The sequence below is a fragment of the Sceloporus undulatus genome, chromosome 1, assembly GCF_019175285.1.
Source record: "Sceloporus undulatus isolate JIND9_A2432 ecotype Alabama chromosome 1, SceUnd_v1.1, whole genome shotgun sequence".
Taxonomy (NCBI): Eukaryota; Metazoa; Chordata; class Lepidosauria; order Squamata; family Phrynosomatidae; genus Sceloporus; species Sceloporus undulatus.
The window spans coordinates 165,205,427-165,225,493 of NC_056522.1; the positions used below are offsets into that span (position 1 = coordinate 165,205,427).

At 44.4% G+C, this 20,067-nt stretch overlaps 1 protein-coding gene across 1 annotated transcript in view; it reads left to right on the forward strand.

The window, feature by feature from the left end:
- The first annotated feature begins 11,395 nt into the window (after positions 1-11,395).
- ATIC (5-aminoimidazole-4-carboxamide ribonucleotide formyltransferase/IMP cyclohydrolase) overlaps positions 11,396-20,067 on the forward strand; it is a 40,651-nt gene continuing 31,979 nt past the window's right edge. The window contains exons 1-2 of the mRNA XM_042445721.1: positions 11,396-11,552; positions 16,987-17,113. Of these exons, the coding sequence (XP_042301655.1) occupies positions 11,528-11,552; positions 16,987-17,113 (152 nt within the window). The 5' untranslated portion in view covers positions 11,396-11,527. The remainder of the gene's footprint in view (positions 11,553-16,986; positions 17,114-20,067) is intronic.

Consider the following 20,067-nt stretch of genomic DNA (forward strand, 5'->3'; position numbering starts at 1 on the left):
CCTGGCATTGCCACAGTGGTGGCCTCCTACTGAGGAAGGAGCCTCCTCACAGCAAAGGAGAAAAGTCAGCGCACCCCTCAAAGGTTTCCCTGTGGCAGCAGCCTCCTCCTGAGGAGGGAATCACTTCCACAATGAAGAAGGACCAGTGTGCCTATTTGGTTGCCGCTGCTGCCCCTCTACACTGGGTGACAGCAGGCATGGGGACACCACTGGTTAGCATGTTGGATGTTAGGTGGAAAGATCTGGGTTCACATCCTTGACACAACTTAAATTTACATTGTGGCTTTATGGCAGTCAGTTATATATTATATGTTACATATCCTTTTCTCTATACAGTACAAGCAAATGGATCCAGGGATATATGCTTCAGCCTCCACTCCCTTCCACTCCCAATCTCTCAGTGTTGTTGTAGAAAGTCTGAAAAGGATCTGTAAACACATTCTAGTGGATGTGGTGACAGAGAACTTTAGCGCACTGTCCTTAGAATGGTCCTGTCACGTTCCAAAAAGGGAGCATGATGAGAATGGGATGGGGTTAAGAACTGATCTTCCCGCACAGGGGAATGCCGCCACTGCCGCCAGATGTTCCCATCGCATTCTACATCTGTTTAAAAGCATTCTCAAAAATCATGCTCTCTGGAATGGATGTAGAACGCAATAGGAATGTCCGGCAGCAGTGGTGGCGTTCCCCTGTGTGGTAAGATCCGCTCTTAGCCCCATCCCATCTTAGCCCTCTTTTTGGAACGCAATGGGACATTCTAGGGACAGTGTGATAAAGTTCAGAGTTCCACATGATCTGAAATCCTCACAAGGCAGCACTGCAGATTATCTGGAACTCTGGAACTCTAGTTTTTGTGTGGGATTTCAGGCTATGTGGCAGTGTTCTGGAAGAGTTTATTCCTGATGTTTGCCAGCATCTGCAGCTGGCATCTTTCAGAGAAGTTTCAGTTCACAAAATGTCAGGAATTAACTATTCCAGAACACGGCCACATAACTCAAAGAACACACAAAAAACTATGGATGCTGGCTGTGAAAGCTTCAACACAGATAGAGTTCTTTGTCTAGGTTTTTTGGCAGCACAGGGAGACTAGGAAGTGGAGTACCCCTGCCCTACATTCTTCTACTTGTGCACAAGAAAGAACACCTAAATAGGCTTTTATGTCTCTTGATCAGGCAACATAGGCTTGTCACCATGTAGTTCTGCACTTTTTCACTGCAGTTGACCTGTTTCTGAGAAAAAAAACAAACTGAATGGTGGGAAAGGTCTCTCTGTAAACAGAAGTTTTCCAAGTCATCTCCCATTCTGTCATAATGCATAAAAATAACAAAAGAATTTGACACTTGGGCAACGCAGCTTTTGAGTATCCCATCGGTAATATGTTTTGCCTCCCTCCAAGTGGCCTGGACTCCAGTGAGTGTAACTTCATTCAAAAGCACCTCTTTGTATGATGGTGACAAAGAATACTCTTTATTGTACTAAAGATCATGAGCTGTACAGATAATATATGGTGATGAAAAGCCATAACTCCTATATAAAGCAAGTATAAAGCAAACAAGAGAGTATTTAGAGATTTTAAACCTTTATTGCCCTATTTCATAATCATATATTTGAAATAATTCCAAACAGCAACAGCCACAAGCCAAAACTGGAGAATGCATTTGTTAGTGCCATCAACAATGTCTGCTTTTCAACAGACTAGGTGGTATCAAAAATCAGAGGCTGAAATAAAAAAGCAGGTACAGTAGTTTTGTCCATGAGGTCTCAAGATGGAAAATTCAGCTCTAGGACAGAGCCTGCAGATTAAATGAGTCCCTGGTTTGTTTGCCAGAACTAGATTCCAGGTAGCATCCAGCATGCCTCCACCTACTTGAAGAGATAATTGTTGCTCTCTGTTTCAGAGCTGACTGTGGCTCCAAGATCTACCCATTGCTTTGGGCAAACTACAGAGGTACCTGAGGAAAGATGGAGCAGGCATACCAGGCACATGACAGTCTTTATGTAAGCAAAACTGGAATTAAAGTTATGGGATGTACTGGATAAAACTGTTACCTGAGGCCATACTGTGAGTATTATGCTAGTAGTTGGAAGGAAAGGGTACAAGAGTAGTTGGAGGAGAGAAATAATTGCCCCTTTCTCTGACAAGTTGTTCTTTCTCTACTGGAAATGCGAAACCATGGAAAAAATCTGCTCCATCTGCCCCTGTTTATCAAGGGCAGAGTGGAACCTCTCCCTGGTAAATTGCTGCCTCTGCTTTGTTTTTCTTTTTGCCCTTGGCAATTGTGTTTGTAACAGATACTTGAATCTTCATTATGTGGGTTTAAACCTCCTCCTTGGCATCTTTAGAACAGGAGTCAATGTACAGTACTGTACTAGACAACCACAGTTCTCAAAATGTTTTTCAACTTCTTGTTGTGTGCCTTCAAGCCATTTCTGACTTATGGTGACCATAAGGGACCTTAGTAGTTTATGCTTTGGCACATCAAACTCCTCCACAAACATCAATGTGATCATTTTACCATTAAAGAAGGAAAGGGTCCCTTTGTTGTTGTTTTCTGCCTTTAAGTTGTTTCCCACCTATGGGGTCCCTAAGGCTAACCTATCATGGGGGTTTCTTGGCAAGATTTTTTCAGGAGAGGGTTCCCTTTGTCTTCCCTTGAGGTTGAGAGAATTCATTTCTCTGAAGATGCCAGCCACAGATGCTGGCAAAACATCAGAAACAAACTCTTCTAGAATATGGCCACATAGTCCGAAAAACCCATAAAAAACTATGGATGCCAGCCATGAAAGCCTTTGACTTCACAGTTACCCAATGGGTCTCCATGGCACAGCAGGGATTCATATCCTGAGTCATAGTCCAACACTCAAACCACACCATGCTAACTCATTGTGTTTCAGGCACACCTGCCTAATCTCTTATCGCTGGTTTTGTTAGATGGGTCTGATTGAAGTTATAGGCACATATATTTCAAGATCACACTTGTCCACTGCTGCTCTAGAAGCTAATTTTTTTGAATGTGTGGATATGTGTGTTAGTGTGGATGGATATATCGTGTTTAATGTACATGCACATAAAAGCAGAGCCATATACACCAAACATGATGGCAGTCAGTGGCTTCATTGTGAGGGTGTGGCAAATCCATTCTGGATTTTACTCCAGACTTTAAAGGAACTATCTACAGTGGTGAATTCATTGCCTTAGTACCATTTGGCATCCAGCCGGCCTTTTCACACAATGTAGCACTATGCTGTTGTTGTGTGCCTTCAAGTCATTTCCAACCTATGATGACCCTAAGGCGTATCATGGGGTTTTCTCGGCAAGATTTGTTTGCCTTTGTCTTCCCCTGAGGCTGAGAGTATGTGACTTGTCCAAAGTCACCCAGTGGGTTTCATGGTTGAGCTGAGAATTGAAGCTAGGTCTCCAGAGTTGTAGTCCAACACTCAAACCACTATGGAGGGAGATGTATTTTGAACCATGAATGGCATAATGAAGGGCGATTTTATTTTTCTAGTATCTCTTTAGCAAAATGAAGAGCCATGCCCTTGGCTCTTAAATCTGGGAACGACAAGCTACCTTAGGAAATGTTTTAAAAAGTAGCAGAATACACCCTTCAGGAGTGTGCAGGGATCCTAGAAAATAAAGGTGTCACAACTGTGTCCCTATCTTCATCTGTGGAATGTTATAGGGTAGGCATCTCATGTGCTTTAATGTACAGTGGGCCCTCGGTATCTGCTGGGGTTTGATTTCAGGAGCCTCTGTGGATACCAAAATCCGTGGATGCTCAAGTCCCATTAAATACAGTGGTACAGTAAATGGTTGTCCCTTAAATAAAATGGCAAAATCAAGGTTTGCTTTTTGGAATTTATATGTTCTTTGCGTATTTTCAAACTGTGGATGCTTAAGTCCATGGATAAAGAATCTGCGGATACAGAAGTCCAATTGTCCACTGGATTTTCAGGTGGAGATGGAGAGTGGAAAACAGTGTGGATCTGTTTTAAACACATTGTGGTGACAGAGTCCTGCCTGATCAGAAATGTGGGTTTCAAATGTGCTAGCACACTCTTGTGTTCAGCCCTTATTACTGCACTAGGGAAGTAGGTGGGTGTGTCATCTGCAACATTGCCAGTTTCCGGGAAATTCCCTGGAATCTGGGGGATTTAATTAAATTTTTCCCCAGGAATTTTGACTGAATAGTCTGGTAAATATTGGGGAATTCTAGAGATTTTAGATTTTGGTAAAAAGATTCCGGGGATATATCTTCAAGGCTTGTTGGCAACACTGGTCATCTACTGTCTTAAAAAAAAATATCTGACAACAATTCAACCTTGAACCCATCACTTCAGGTGCCAGACAAGGCTTATCCTCCTTCCATCTGTAAACCCCATATATTCTCTTACCACTTAGTCCATATTTTTTCTCACCACAAAAAAATCCATTAACGAGGGAGAAAATAGAATAATTGTTGTTGTTGTTGTTGTTGTTTCCCTTTGAGTCAGCTTTGACTTATGGTGACCCTATGAATGAAAACCTTTCAAATCACCCTGTTACCAACAGCTCTGCTCATATCTTCCGAAACTAAGAAGTGCAGTTCCCTTGAGTGTGTGACTCTGTGTCAATGGGGCCATTCACACTACCATATGCCTTGATTTTGAACCCAATTTAAAAATGGGTAGTTCCCACTGACGCCAGTTTTTATACATCTGGATCGGGATTTTGCACACTCGATCCGGGGCAAATCCCCCTCCGCGCGGGTTTTCTGAAACCAAGGTTTTCCTTGTTTCTTTTCAAAAAACCCAGGGTCAGGCCAATGTGAACTTGGCCCCGGTCATGATAGGGACATTTAGGGGGAGGGCTAAAGGGTAGACAGTGGGTGGAACACGCCTCCCCCTGGCATGCCTTTTTTTGTTATTTATTTTGACAGATTATGCAAATGCTACCGCTCTGCCTAGGCTCCCCGCTGGTGAGGCTGCCAAGGGCGGGTAGGAGTCGGGGGCCTAGAGAGGGATCTGAGGGGTTCCCTCCCTGGAGCATGTAGCATTTGAATAATCTGTCAAAATGACAGAATATGTTAACGTTCCCGCTAGATTTTTTTTAAAGGAGGGGGAAAAGCACCCATGCCATTTGCAAATGGCTGCATGACACGTCACCATTGCAAAAGTGGAAGTAAATATGCAAGTCATTTGATTGACAAGAAGGAAGCAAGTGTGAACATCAGCAAGGTAAATTGCACCAGGAAGGTTCAATTGGGGTAAAGTAGTGAGAACATCATTCCGGACAGATTCGGTATAGGGATTACCGGATCTGCCCAAATCTATCCAGGGCAAACACGCCAGTGTGAAATGGGCCTATGTGTGCGTGTGCCTTCCAGTCGCCTGTCACTTAGGGCAACCCCATGAATTGCATAGGGTTTTCTTAGGCAAGGAACACTCAGAAGTGGTTTCCCCAGATTTTCCCTCTGAAATACAGCCTACAGCACCTGGTACTCATTGTGGTCACCCATCCAAGTATTAACCAGGGATAACGCTACTTAGCTTCCTAGACTGGTCAGGATCTGGTACCTTTAGAGTATTAAGCCTCTGAATTAAACTAGGCATTGCCCACACTCCTCAACTTAACCAATCCATTGTTCTCTCTCCCTTTCAAAGCCTTCCTGCTCTCCCTGAGCCTGCTTTGTCTCTTTCTCCTCCTTAAATGTCAGGATTCTATTTCGTTTATCCACTTGCAACATGATATTCCTATTTTCCTACTACAGTACCTTTCATTTCCCCCAGTATAACTGTCTTTTTCATTGTGGTGTAACGTCGCATGATATGTCCAAGGTACAATAACCTCAGTTTGGTAATTTTGGCTTCTGGGGAGAGTTCAGGCTGCATTTACTCTCACATCCTTTTATTTGTCATCTTAGTTTTATTCTTTGCAGTACTCTCTGTTGAACTAGAGTACCTTTTAGTGTCACTGGTAACACTAAGAGGTAGCAACTCTAGCTGCAATACCCACAGTAGCTGGAAGGAAAATGGCATTCTCCAGAAGCAATGAATTCTTGTGAACTCTTCCTATTTTGCTGCAAAGTATTTGGTGTTGCCTGGTTATTACAGTACTTGGATGGGAGGACACCAATGAAAACCAAGTGTTGTGGGTATATTTCAGAGGAATGATCTGGCAAAACCACCTCTAAGTATTCCTTGCCTGAGAAAACACTATGAAATTAATGAGCTCACCATAAGTTGATAGGTGACTTGGATGGACACATACACATATATATAAACACATTTTTTCCAAAATATTGACTCCACAAGTGTAAGGAACCAATTGATGTGTTGGTAGATTTGGAAGTGCAGGCCCTCATCATGGCAGTTACACTGACTGACTGCATTCTTGGATAATACAGCAGCACCTCAAGGAGCAACCCAAAATCCAGGTGATTGTGTTGATTTGTTGTTGTCACCAACATCATCTAACAGTTTTCATTTCCACTTAAAGCAGACCTTTGTAAAGCTGATGGGTCTTGCCTGATGAAGACCAAGCCACTCCAGAATACAACAGGGATAACTGAAAATAATGACTTGTCCCTTGGGAAAATCCATTTCCCCTCTAGCTATTGTGAGGATTGTAAATAAACTAGGAGAGAACAGGGGAATAAAAGAAGTGCACATGTGACTGATTATGTCTTAGTCCATGGGAATCAAAAGATCCTAGAACTTTGACCATATGAACCTTGATTCTACTACATTACTGAAGGGGCAATTGGAGACTGATACATTTTGGGACCTGACACCTGGCACCCATTTATTGTGTAAATTGAGAATTCTGAAAATATTTGAAAGAAATTGCCACAATCGTAAAAGAAAACATAGCTGAGCTGCTGTAGATGGACCTTAAGCAAGAGAGCGCAGCTATCATATAATCTTAAGTGAAGACTAATACACTCCTATCTGGGATGGTCATCCTCTTCGTGAACAGGCTCAGAAGAGTCACACATGGAGCAGTGAGAGAGGAAGGGGATGCCCACATAGGGAGTCAGGTCAGCTCAGTCTACCCTGGCAATCAATGGGTTGACAGATGTTGCAGCCAGATTGGTCTCACACCTGAAACATCTCAGTTTCAGTTATTATGATAACTATCATCATGAGAAAACTAGACTTCAGAATTTACCATTGGGTGGCCACACATTTGTCCTTGCACTGTAGCTCTTAAAGAAACTGGAAACATTTGGGACTCAATAAAGTTAGTGTCCTGCAGGAAATTCCAAATTTAATTAACTAGGGAACAAAGTCAACATTATGCAAGGTTTGAACATACAAAACTCTTGCTACACCCTCTCAGAAAAAAACAATCTGTTGGCCTCAATTGCCAATCCTATATGTTAATGATCTCCCCCCCCCCCCTTAAATCATTTACCTGTTTCATTTGTGACTTCACATGTTTATATGACAGCTACTGATTCACCTACCATTCAAAAAAGATAATTTTGTTACTTCTTTTTCAGTAGCAGGGAACACAATGAAATCTATTCCTACAAGCTCAGACTAAAACATGAAAAGCATTCCATATTCATCTAAACTGATTGGAATGTTCATAATGTTGCTGCTGCTTGTTGTTATAGTTGCTGCTTTGCCCAGACTCTGCTTTTTTGCAATCTGCTATTTCTGTCATATCACCTGGCCATAATGTATTGCCACCTGAGGAGCAAGGTCCCCTAACTAACCCTTTTCAGTATGAGATTTATTATAAATTAGTGCAAACCCATTGCTGTCGTCACTCTGTACCACTGACCAACATGATAAGGGAAATGCTGACAAGAGAGTTAGCCAACAAAAGCGAAGTGAGGTTTGCCAAAAGCCCCATGCCTTCCTTGTGCCATTGGTTCATCTTGCCTGCTGTTAGTGCCACCCCTTGTGAGCAAAACTGGAACCTTTGACATACTCCTATGCTTTGGCCCAGGGCCTTGAACTAGGCAAACATTAATCCATTCAAGCACATGTGCACAGAGTTGTGGAGACCAAAAATGAAATATGTTACAAACCATTGCTCTTGGATATGGAAGAGGTGTTACTAGACATAGGCGCGTTACAGACTGCCTGAAAGTGGTGGTCTGCCGCCGCTGTCATTAGTGGCACCGAGGAGCCCCAGTGGCCAAACCGCAAGGCTCCCTGGCACCGCGGCACGCTAATGACACTGCAAGGCACCAATGGCGCACTGACTGCATCATTAGCGCTGCGTGACATGCAGACACTAAGCATCCGCTACGTCAAGATGGCGGCACCCATGTAGAATGGGTGCCGCCATTTGGTACGTCCCCAGGACTTACTAGGGTTAGGGGCGCGCGTAAAGCACACCCTTTCCTAACCCTAGTACGTCCTGGGGACGTACTTTACGCCCGTGCGGAACGGGTCATAGGGAGCCAGCATGGTGTAGTGGTTTGAGCATTGGACTATGACTCTGGAGACCAAGGTTCAACTCCTAGTTCAGCCATGAAACCCATTGGGTGACCTTGGCAAGCCACATATTCTCAGCCTCAGGGCAAATCTTCATGAGAAGACCCTATGATAGGTTCACCTTAAGCCTGTCACCATAAGTTAGAAATGACTTGAAGGCACCCAACAGCCTCTGCAGGGGCCATGTTAATCTTCTTGTTGGTCCAAAACACAGTGCAGTAATAATCCAGTTTGAGACCGTTTTAACTGCCCTGGCTCAGTGCTAGGGAATCCTGGGAACTATGGTTTATTGTGGCACCAGAGTTCTCTGACAGAGAAGGCTAAATGTCTCACAGAACTACAGTTTCCAGAATTCCCTATCATTGAGCCTCGGCAGTTAGATTATTTCTGGACTGTGTTTTGGACTTGTATTGTTCTAATTTTAGTATCCAGGAGATGGATCAATGTTTGATCCAGGGTTTTAGTACCCGCAATGGTTCCTTTACCGGCCAGCCTAAAACCTAGAACAGGCACACAGCCAAACTGGTTACATGTGTCTGTTTTGTTTTGCATGACAGCCAGATTTAAAATTGAGACATGATAGTTTCAGCATCTCTGATCAGAACAATATACATTTATACCCCATTTCCAAATTGGCTATTCCCACTTGCAGGACTGCTGTAAGGAACTATTGTCTCAAGCCTGAGCGGACCGAGAGGATACACATGTTGGCATTTTGCTATTCTTTTGGTAAAGAATGCATTAAAACATGCTAGCTTTTCTGGAGCCCTGCCTACTGACTTAGTGCTGTCACTCACAAGGAAAGCCAGCTCTTCAAATAAACAATTCTGGGCATCAGTGGCAGCTAGTGGCTCCCATGTCAATGAAGCCATGAAACCATTCCAGACTTGGGATAGGTTTAAAGGAGCTGTCCAAAGGATCCAGTACCTTGGAGAGTTCCTTGAAACCATGGCATGTATCTACCATTCTGGCAACCACCAACTGCTGCTATACACTGTTTAGAAGTACAGGTAACAAGGTGTGCCAGAAAGGCAAGGGAAGAGCGGGCACAGAATTGCCCTTATTTTTCTCACAGTGCACAGGGGCAGCCAGTGCATCTGTTAACTGGAGATGGTGGTCAACCTACATTTAGCATTTTGGCTGCCACTGTGCTAGATATTAAGGGAGCCATTCAGTGGCTTGACCTTATCATTCCTGACAGAGGTTTTGCATAGGGAGAGCTGCTGTATAAGGATCCCTGGTGGCACAATGGTTAAATGCCACAAGACTGTGAGTTTGATCCCAGAGCTCCAAGGTTGACTGAACTTTCCATCCTTTTGGAAATTGGTAAAATCAGTACCCACTTGTTGGGGCAAATGGCTAACACATTGTAAACTGTGCAGGGGTAGCTGTGTTGGCCATTTAACAAATACAAACAAAGATCCATCAGTGATACCTTTATTAGCCAACCGAAATGCACAATATACTTGCTGCAAGCTTTTGAAGCTCCATGGGTTTCTTCATCAGGCAAGATGTTACAAACCAAACAAGAGGGGGAAAAACCCAACTGCTTAGAGAGTGCTGAGTTTACTATGAAGTGGTAGAGAAATGTAAATGCTAAATGCTAACTGCTAAATGCTGTACAACCCGGAACAGCCACAAGGGAAGTGACTAGGTTCCACCAGGCGTACTTGCGTGCCTCTAGCTCCTTGGCTGCAGTTCTGGGGACCACCATTCAAAAAGGATGTTGAGAAGCTGGAGCATGTCCAAAGGAGGGCAACCAAAAAGGTGAAGGGTCTGTTAACCATGCCCTGTGAGGAGAGACTTAGGGAGATGAGTATGTTTAGCCTGGAGAAGAGATGGTTAAGAGGTGATATGATAGCCCTGTATATATTTGAAGGGGTGCCATATTGAGGCTGGAGCAAGCTTGTTTTCTGCTGCTCCAGAGACTAGGACCCGGAGCAATGGATGCAAGCTCCAGGAAAAGAGATTCCACCTCAACATTAGGAGGAACTTTCTGACAGTAAGGGCTGTTCGACAGTGGAACACACTCCCTGGGAGTGTAGTGGAGTCTCCTTCCTTAGAGGTCTTTAAACAGAGGCTGCATAGGGATGCTTTGATTGGGAGTTCCTGCATGGCAGAGTGGGGTTTGACTGGATGACCCTTGGGGGGTCTCTTCCAACTCTAGGGTTCATCATATATGGGTATGATGACACATTCATTACCTGTTCCAAAGACAGTAGGTAATGTTTTACTCTGGCACCACTTTGCAAGGATTGTCAAGAACAATCTTGTCAAGAATCTTGACAGTGTTTATCGCCTATGGATGGCCATGTGTCACAGGGGCTGCTTTGATGGTGAGTCCCTGCAAGGCAGAAAGGGAGGGAGGAGGACTGGATGATCCTTGGTGGTCTCTCCTAACTCTGGGCTTCTAGCAAAGCTCATGGCACCACCTTCTTTCTCTCAGTCACTCCAAGATCCCTTGGCACCCTGCTTTCCCACAGTCTATATATTTGGATTCAAAGAGGGGATGACTTTTGTGTGGGGAGGTGGTAGTGGTGTTCGACTATTACTGACAGAGAGCTCTTGCAGCCCCTTTGAGACTCACTGATAGAAAGAAGAGAGTAGCAGGAGCTTTCCTAGACTTAGATCTACTTCCTCAGATGCATATTATTATTATTATTATTATTATTCAAAGATATAGCTTTGTTAGTCTGTGGAATCAGTCTGTAGAGAGCTCTTGCAGCCCCTTTGAGACTCACTGAAAGAAGTGGGCAGTATGACAGCTTTCCTAGGCTTCAGTCTATTGTTTCTTAAGGCTTTGGGGGCAGTGCTTCCATGCATCATTCCCCAAAGCCCCAGCCCTCCTTTCCCTTTGCCCCTCTTTTGATTGGCTGGAAGAGGGGGGCGTGTGCCTTCTTTGGCCTCAAGCCTTCCTCCTCCTCCTCCTCCTCCTCCTCCTCCTCAGTTTCCCAGCATGCACCCTTAGCCCCACCCCTCCCTCCTGCACTCCCATTGACTTCTCCCAACCCATGTGGGGCAGATCTCTTTCTCAGCTTTCCTTCTCTTTCTCTGTGCCTTCAGCTGGAAGTGGCTTCGCTACAGAGTTGCAAAGATGGCTGCAGCAGGGCAAGAGCTGGGTAAGGCAAGACCCCCCCCCCTCTCAAACTGTGCTCTTTCAGGGATTTTGGACTCCAACTCCCAGGATCCCAGACCATTGGCCAACGTGGCTGAGGCTTCTGGGAGCTGAAGTCCAAAATCTCTGAAAGGGCACAGTTTGGGGAAAGCTGTTTTAAGGGTATGGAGGGGGGTTGCAATGTTGTTGTCCTTTAAAACAATTGTTGCATGGTCCATCTGCAAGAAACAAGCATTAGCTCTTTGTATTGTATTGTATTTTTACAGTATTTTTTATTTTATATTTATTTTTAATTTAATTTGCCCTGGAGCAAACAATGCAGAGGAAAACTATAGGTTCTGGGTGGGAATATGTGTCTATGCTTTAAAATGAGTTTGACACATGTAGCAGTTTGGAACCCCCTCCCCCCTTTGCATAGCCATGGCTCCATCCCACAGAGCCCTGAGATTTGTAGTTTTGAGAGGCATCGGAACTATGGCAGAGAAGGCTAAAGGTCTGGTAAAACTACGAATCCCAGGATCCCATAGGATGAAGGTGCAGCATTTGAAAAGCGTTGTCAGATGGCAGTGTTTCTTGAGGCACCTCTGGTCAGTTGTGGGGCTCCACTTTTATAGTTAGTGGATATCAGGATGGAGGAGTTTGACATTTCAGCTCCCGCTTCTTCAGAACTAGAAACTTAGGGCCTGAAGAGATAGGCCAGACTAAAGTTGCTTCAGGTCACTTTGGAGGTTTGCTGTTTAAATGCTGCATGCGTCCTAAGAGGCTGGAAGCCACACCAAAGCCACACTCCAGTCCTAAGGACTAGAGCACAGCTTTGGCATAGCTTCTGGCCATTTAAGATGTACCTGTCATTTAAACAGCATACCTCCAAAGTGACCCGAAGCAGCTTTATTTTGACCTGTCTGTTCAGGCCCTTAGGGACCTATTGTAGGTGTTCTGCAGACGGGTGCAATGGGGCGCCATCGTTACGTGTGAGGGGCGGTGCTTCCAGATGCCCCTCACCCCTCGCACGTGACAAGGGCGTCAAAATGGCGGTGCCCTGTAAAGATGGGCGCCACCATTTTGATGCAACGGACGCTTAGTGTCTGCACGTCACGATGCTATTGTGACATTGCGAGTGCACCATTGGCACACTGTGGCGTCACAATCGCGCCACAAAAAGAACCCGCTTTTTGCAGGTTCTTTTTGCTGTGTGAAGAAGCTGCACGGTTTGTCCGCTGCAGCTTCCTCGCGCAGCAAAACAAGGCGTGAGCAGACCTCCCTTTTTGGGCAGTCTGTACGCCGTCTTAAAGGCTGAGCATGTGAGTTTGACATGGGATGCATCTACACGGTAGAAATGATGCAATTTGACCCGACACGTTACTCTTTGGCAGAGAAGGTGAAAGGCCTTGTAAAAACTACAAAAGCCATAGGGAGGAACTACAGTACTTAAAAGTGGTGTCAAGCTGCATTGTTTCAACAGTGTAGATGCACCCATTGTTAATTGTTGGACCTTTATAGTTAATGGATGGCGGGATGGAGATGTTTGACATTTCAGCTCCTTCTTCTTCAGGAAAGTTAGGGCCCCATTTTAAAAGCTGAGCACAACCAAGTGCTGTTCTTGGCCTGGATTTATCTGCAAGCAAAAAACTAACAGATCAGGGGGAAGGGGTTCAGGCCAGCCTTCACTAGGGGCCCTTTAGACTTCACAATTATAATACTATGATCTTACTTTAACTGCTATGGATGCTCCCGGGGCTTGTATGGTCAGAGATCCCAGAGGAGGATTCTCCATCTGAGGACTCCAAAGGCCTCTCCTTCTATTGCTAACCCCAGGAACAGTCCACAGGATGCAACCATGGCAATTAAAGTGGGATCATAGTGTTATAATTGCATAATGTGAGAGAGGCAGCCAGTCAAAGAGAGATCAGCAGTACAACTTGCATAGTGGTACAGTCCAAAAACAACATTACCATTTCAAAAGTCAATTTCTTGGTGAAGGCTTAACCTTTTCCTTTGATTTGCTGCAAATATCTTTTCTCTGCAGATTCTTTCCCCATTGAGATTATACAAACATGCACCTTGAAGTGGCACAGCCCAGGACAGTCTTTTTATTATTATTATTAACCTTTATTTATGAAGCGCTGTAAATTTACACAGTGCTGTACATGCAATCTTTTTAGTTAGACGGATCCCTGCCCTCGGGCTTACAATCTAAAAAGACACAACACAAAAGGAGAAGGGAGTGGTGGAGGGAAAGGGTAAGAGGTCCAGCAGTTCCTCTCTACCTCCGAGGCCTGGACCAAGGCAGATGGACTGGAGGGAGGACTTGGCTTCATAATGGATGGTTAATCTTCTTCCAGGGAAAATACATACTCTCAAGTTGGATAATGCATATACAGTACATAGCAATACAGGAGATGGTTTGATAAACAGGCACCAAAAGAATATCAAATGAACATCAAATAGTAAGCGACAGTTATGCAATGCCTGGGAAGGCTTCTCTGAACAGGATGGTTTTCAACTCCGTTTTGAAGCTGGTTAAAGAAGTGATGGCTCTTGCTTGTGGGGGAAGAAGGTTCCAGGAGTGAGGGGCAGCAAGTGAAAAGGGGCGAATCCGGGATGGGGCAGTTGCTTCTCCAGAATGCATTGTAAATTAAACCTGAGAGAACAACTTGTTTGGATACTTGAGATGCAAAGGTTAAAGCAACCTATCCGTTTGTCTCGGTGGTTTCCAAACTTTGGTCCACTAGGTGTTTTGGCCTACAACTCCCAGAAGCCCAAGCCAGCTTGGCCAACAGTCAGGAATCCTGGGAGGACAAAAGTTTGAGAACCACTGATTTATCTGCTCTATACATTTGAAGAGTAGGGTATAAATCAAATAAATGTATGAATGATTGTTTTGAATGTTTTGCTTTGTTACTGCCAAGATTTCTCTTGATTGGCACCTGGAGAAACTTTTAAGAGTAGTAGAAGAGATGTGCCAAAAGTAAAATAAATAGGCTGACCCTCGATCATATAGCTTTTTGCTCTCACTCAGAACCTACCACGCATGGCATCATGAAACATAAAATGTGGTGGACTCTCTCAGTTCTTTTGTTTTTAATTTTAATATGGGAACTGTAGTCCCAAACTCAGCTGGAACAAAGGCCCAGAGAAAGGGGGTGTTTTTCATTTCCTCCTCTGCCTTTTCTCTAAGTGTTAATTTACTCACCCCAAAAGCTGATACTACATCTAACGAGGAAAGAAAGGATCACTTATTTCCCCCACCCCTTCCCCAGCTCTGTAGGGATCAGTTTAAACTGGGCCAGGAAATTGCTAGCTGTTGACACAAAAGTCACAAGCACTGCCTTATGCTGATCTTATGTTTCCAATGTTTCAAAGGGTACAAAGAAGAATTAATACAGTAATCGGCTGAAATTATCCGTAACTAAGGAATGACACAGAAAGATGAGACATTGCATCCCAGAACATTATTCTATCACCAATCATTTACTGATGAACTCAGGATGCCATTATAATTGTTATATTAATTCTTCTTCAGAGTAAATCCAAGCTCTGATTCTGCCCGTTACTAGAATTTATTCTATAATAGACTTTTCCTGGTTTGGACTATAGCTCCCATCACTTCTAGCTAGCTGCTTTGGGAAAATTGGAGTCTTGGGTCTGACATATCCAGAATCTATCAGGTTAGAGAAGGTCAGTATAAAGTGTGTTCATAGTGACAGAGGGCCCAAACAGACAGCCCAAAATAAAGCTGCTTCGGGTCACTTTTGAAGTGTGCAGTTTAAATGACGCATGTGCCTGTTAAATGATGCATGCTGTTTAAATGATGCATGTGCCTCTAAGGACTGAATGCAGCTAGGCTTGCCATAACCCGGCTGCACCCGTGTATTTCCCGTTTTGGGGCCCCCCGGGCCCCTCCCGGCATGGGTGCAGCCCAAAAACCGGGACCCCCCCCCGGTTGCAGCCAAGTCGCTGCGGCCTGCAGGGCCTCGCTGCCCTCCTCCTCTGCCTCGGGGAGGCAGGGAGGAAGAGGAGGACAGCGAGGCCTGCCTGGGGCGGAGGAGGCGCCTCCCCGCGCGGGCGCGCCACCTTCCCCCGCCTCCTCCACCCCCTCTTCTCCTCCTCGCCGCCCGCCCGCAGCATAGAGGCAAAGGCAAACGGAGCCAGTGCCTCTTGCGCGTGGGCGCGCGGGGAGGAGGAGAAGAGGGGGCAGAGGAGGCGGGGGAAGGTGGCGCGCCCGCGCGCAAGAGGCACTGGCTCCGTCCGCTTTTGTCTCTCCGCGCGGCCGCGCCACTCACTGCCTCCTCCTCCGCCCCCTCTTCTCCAGCAGGCCGCATGGAGGAGGCGAAGCTGGAGGCGCTTGGCCTCCTGCGCGCAGTCGCGCGCGACCCTCCTCCCCAGCCCCGTCCGCCCCAGCCCCCAGGTGAATGGAGTAGGGGAAGAAGGAGGAGGAGGAGGAGTAAAAGGAGGAGAGGAAGGAGTGAGTGGCCAGAGAGGCCTCAAGGTGGGGGTTTTTTGGGGTATGTGTGTGTGTGCTTTTAATGCTAACAAGTCTCTCTTGCTTTGACAGTGATAGTGTGGTGGTGGTGGTGGTGATGATGATGATGATGATATGAGTGGGTCAGCTTGAGAGGCATGCAGGCACTGTTTCAGAAGCCGAGAGAGTGTGACTTTCCAAAGTGCCTTTTCTGTGCGTTTTTGGTTCTGAGGCAAGGCCAATGTAAATTGCTGTGATTTTTACAAACTCATGCGCAGTGAAGAAAAACCAAAGTCCCTTGACACACACTTCTGAGATTTTTTCGCGTGTCCTCCATTTTTAAAAATGTGTCCTACATCTGGAGAAAAAATTTGTCCTACATTTGTCCTACATTTGTCCCGGTTTGGAGGGCCTGACTTATGGCAACCCTAAATGCAACATACCTACAAAGTGACCCAAAGCAGCTTTATTTTGGCCTATCTGTTCAGGCCCTGAGTTTCCATCCCCCCTGGTAGAAAGATGGCAAGTTGACTCTAAAATGAATGGCCTGTTACAGACTGCCAAAATAAAGCTGCTTCGGGTCTCTTTGGAGGTATGCTATTTAAATGATGCATGATTCCTAAGAGTCCGGAGGTCGCACCAAAGCTACACTCCATTCCTAAGCATCGGAGTGCAGCTTTTGGTGCAGCTTCCAGATTCTTAGGGTGTATGCATCATTTAAATAGCATACCTCCAAAGAGACCCGAAGCAGCTTTATTTTGGCAGTCTGTAACAGGCCAAATGTCTCATGCCCAGTTGCTGACCCAGTAGTGTTTAATAGGGAAGTGATGAGTTTCTTTCTGTACTTGGGGAAGCTGCACAGTGCAATTCTTTCATTCAGGACCACAGTGAATTCAGTAGTATGTAAAATGCACATTATGAATTTTGTCTATATGCTTAATGTTTTAAAATAATGCTTCTTTCCCTTTCCATCTAGCTTTATTCAGTGTCTCGGACAAGACTGGCCTGGTAGAATTTGCACAACACCTCAGCTCTTTAGGCTTGGCCCTGGTTGCCTCTGGAGGAACAGCAAAAGCACTTCGGGATGCAGGTTTGAATGTCAGGTAAAATCTGTTTAAAGGTTCATGGGATCACACACAGAATCAAATAATTTTGAATAGCTGACACTCCTGGATTTTCCATCACTAATTGGGTTTGGAATTGCACTTAGTACCAAGTGATAGTTCTGTTCTTTAGGAACAAGGCATGCACTTGTTTACTGTGATCCACTTAATTAGGTTTTTACTAGTTTTTAAGAAACCATAGTTGGCAGTTAGCTACAGACCTGTTTTTGTCCTGATTCTCATGCCAAGTACACATGACAGTGTGTCTGGCAGCTTGGTAACAAACAATGTAGACTTTGCTGAACTAAATGAACCCAAAGCCTGAGTATTGCTAATTTAAGATCTTGGAGCATCCTCTTCTTAATTGATTCAGCAGATTTAAGTTACCAGATTGTTATCACAAAGTCTGTATTTTAATCCTCTTGTTTATCTAACCATGACTGAACAGGCCTTGTAGGTGCAAGACCAATATACTTAGAAGTTTATTCCGTGAATTTTTAAACTACTGTATGTTTGTTTTTACTGATGTATGCACCCTTGAGTCTCAAGCACAAAACAGGGTGGAATACAAATATAATACTAATTATAATTTGAATAGATATATAAACCTCTAAGACAAAAAAACCCACAAACCTATAAAATCCCCTAGAAGATTAAACCGCATCAAAAAGATATTACTACATTGTGTTCACCCACTCTGGCTAATGGAAGAATCTAAACGAGAACAAACAGTCTGCATGAACAAACAGTGCCTCCCTGATAACTCTTCCTTAAGAATGTAGCTTCTAATTTGTGTGTGTGCCAGATGTTTTGGGAGGAGTGAGTGTTACAGAAGTTTAAATCTTATAACTCCAAAATAAATGTCTTTATTTAACGAAGTTTGCTCAGGATCTTAATTCAGATCAGCTTCAAACTATAGAAATAAGAGAATATGTAGACAAAATTTTTTGACAGTCATCTAAACTGCATGAATGTTCTCAGCAGATCACATGAATTTCATCAGTTCACCCTTCCCCAGCATGAGCCTTTCCAGAAACTTCAGAAACATCCAGGACTTCAGTGATCCAGAATGACAGAACTGTCATTCAAAACATTTGGGCAGGTCCAGGCTGGGGAAGATTGCTTTAGTTAAAATTCAGCCCCTGCTTTTTAACAAATGCTCTGTATCACAGTAGAAGTATTTAGAATATATTGTTGACCTATGTGTCTGGAGAAAAGAAGCATCAGAAATGTAGTACAAGGAGGAGGAAAGGTCACAGCAGAACAATAACCAAAACACAGCCAGCCAGATAAGTAGGCTTTACAGTGAAAGCTGATAACAAATTCTACTGATAAGTTGAGCAAAAGAGAAAGGAGAAAGAAATAGCGCAAGAAATTAAGTTGCAATGTAGGATTTTGCAGTGTTAGATGCGGGGATTACTCAGCCCTTGCACAACAGAGGCACTTTTCTACTGTGAACATTCAAGGCCAGCTTGTCATTTGTATGACCAGAGCAGAACCTTTTGCAGCACAAGGGTCAGGAAGGTGCTACTACAAACAGGTTTATTTATTTTAGTCCTTGAGAAGCTCTTCCACTGGGGCAAGAGGTGGCACACCTCCATAAAAAGAAGCCCACATGATTTGTGTGCAGAAAAGCAATCAGGTTCAGTCCCTGGCATCTTCAGATAGGGCTGAGAGAGTCTGCTACACAGTAAACAATTTGGAATTAGGTGGACCAGTTGTCTGACCCATGCTCTTATCACTTTAAAATTATTAATTGTATAGCACAATGGGTTTAAAGGATACTGTACCCTGTAAACAAGAGTCAGGTCCCTGCTCCTAAGAGCTTCTTTCATGAAGTTTGAAAATGGGGAGGTAAAAGAATACTAAGGAATTAATAAATACAGTGCACCCTTGCCTTATGCTGGGGATCCATTCCAGAAGCACACACACCCCGCGTAAGGCAAATTCTGTGTATGCTTGAGCCCCATTGAAAACAGTGGGGCTCGTGCATGCGACCATTTCCTGTTTGTCGCATGACTTTCAGCATAAGCTGAAAGCTGCATATAGTGCCCTTGTATGATGCGAGCGCACTGTACGGTTCCATGTACCTAGACTTCAAAGTGGCTAAGAATGGCATCAGAATGGTATGGAATGTGCAGTGCAAGCCTATGTATGCTTATTCAGACATCAGACCCCCATCCCCTATTTACACTGGGATTTACACTCAAGGTTGCAGCTTTCATTTCAAGTAAGCAGGCACAGGATCTCCCTTCATGATTTCAAAATGAATCATGTTGCCTAAAGTGGCATATTTTAAGAAGCAAAGTCCTCCCTCCAGTCCATTTACCATGGTCCAGGCCTCAGAGGGAGAGAAGAAGTGCTGGACCTGATCCCCTTCCCTACAACCATTCCCTTCTCCTTTTGTGTTATGTCTTTTTAGCTTGTAAGCCTGAGAGCAGGGAACTGTCTAATTAAAAATAATAATAATAATTGTAAGCCGCTCTGAGAGCCTTTAGGGCTGAAGGGCGGGATATAAATACCAGAAATAAAATAATTAATAAAAATATTTTGAACACTGAAGCATTCATGTTGGTTAAAATTGTCATGACACTTCAGATCCACACTGTTATAGTTCCAAACAAGGCAGGACTCCAGAGTGCATACAGGTCTGCAATGTGGTCATTTTGCAAACAGTCTCAAAAATGAGCTCACAGTGACTTTCACTTATACACCAATTCTACAGAAGTACCAGGTGATGCAGGCATTCTAGTCATGGATAGGGGAAAAGACAAGACTCCAACATTCAAAGAAGGCTCCCACTGCTATTAATTACCATAGGCCATAGAAAGGTCATTTCAGACTTTTGGAAAGGGAGAAAAATGTACAGAAGCTGCAAAGCTGCCAAGTAATAGTGTCCTGGAGAGGGATATGTGGCTATCTGAAGAACTTCAGAAGATTGATACCAAGGAGGG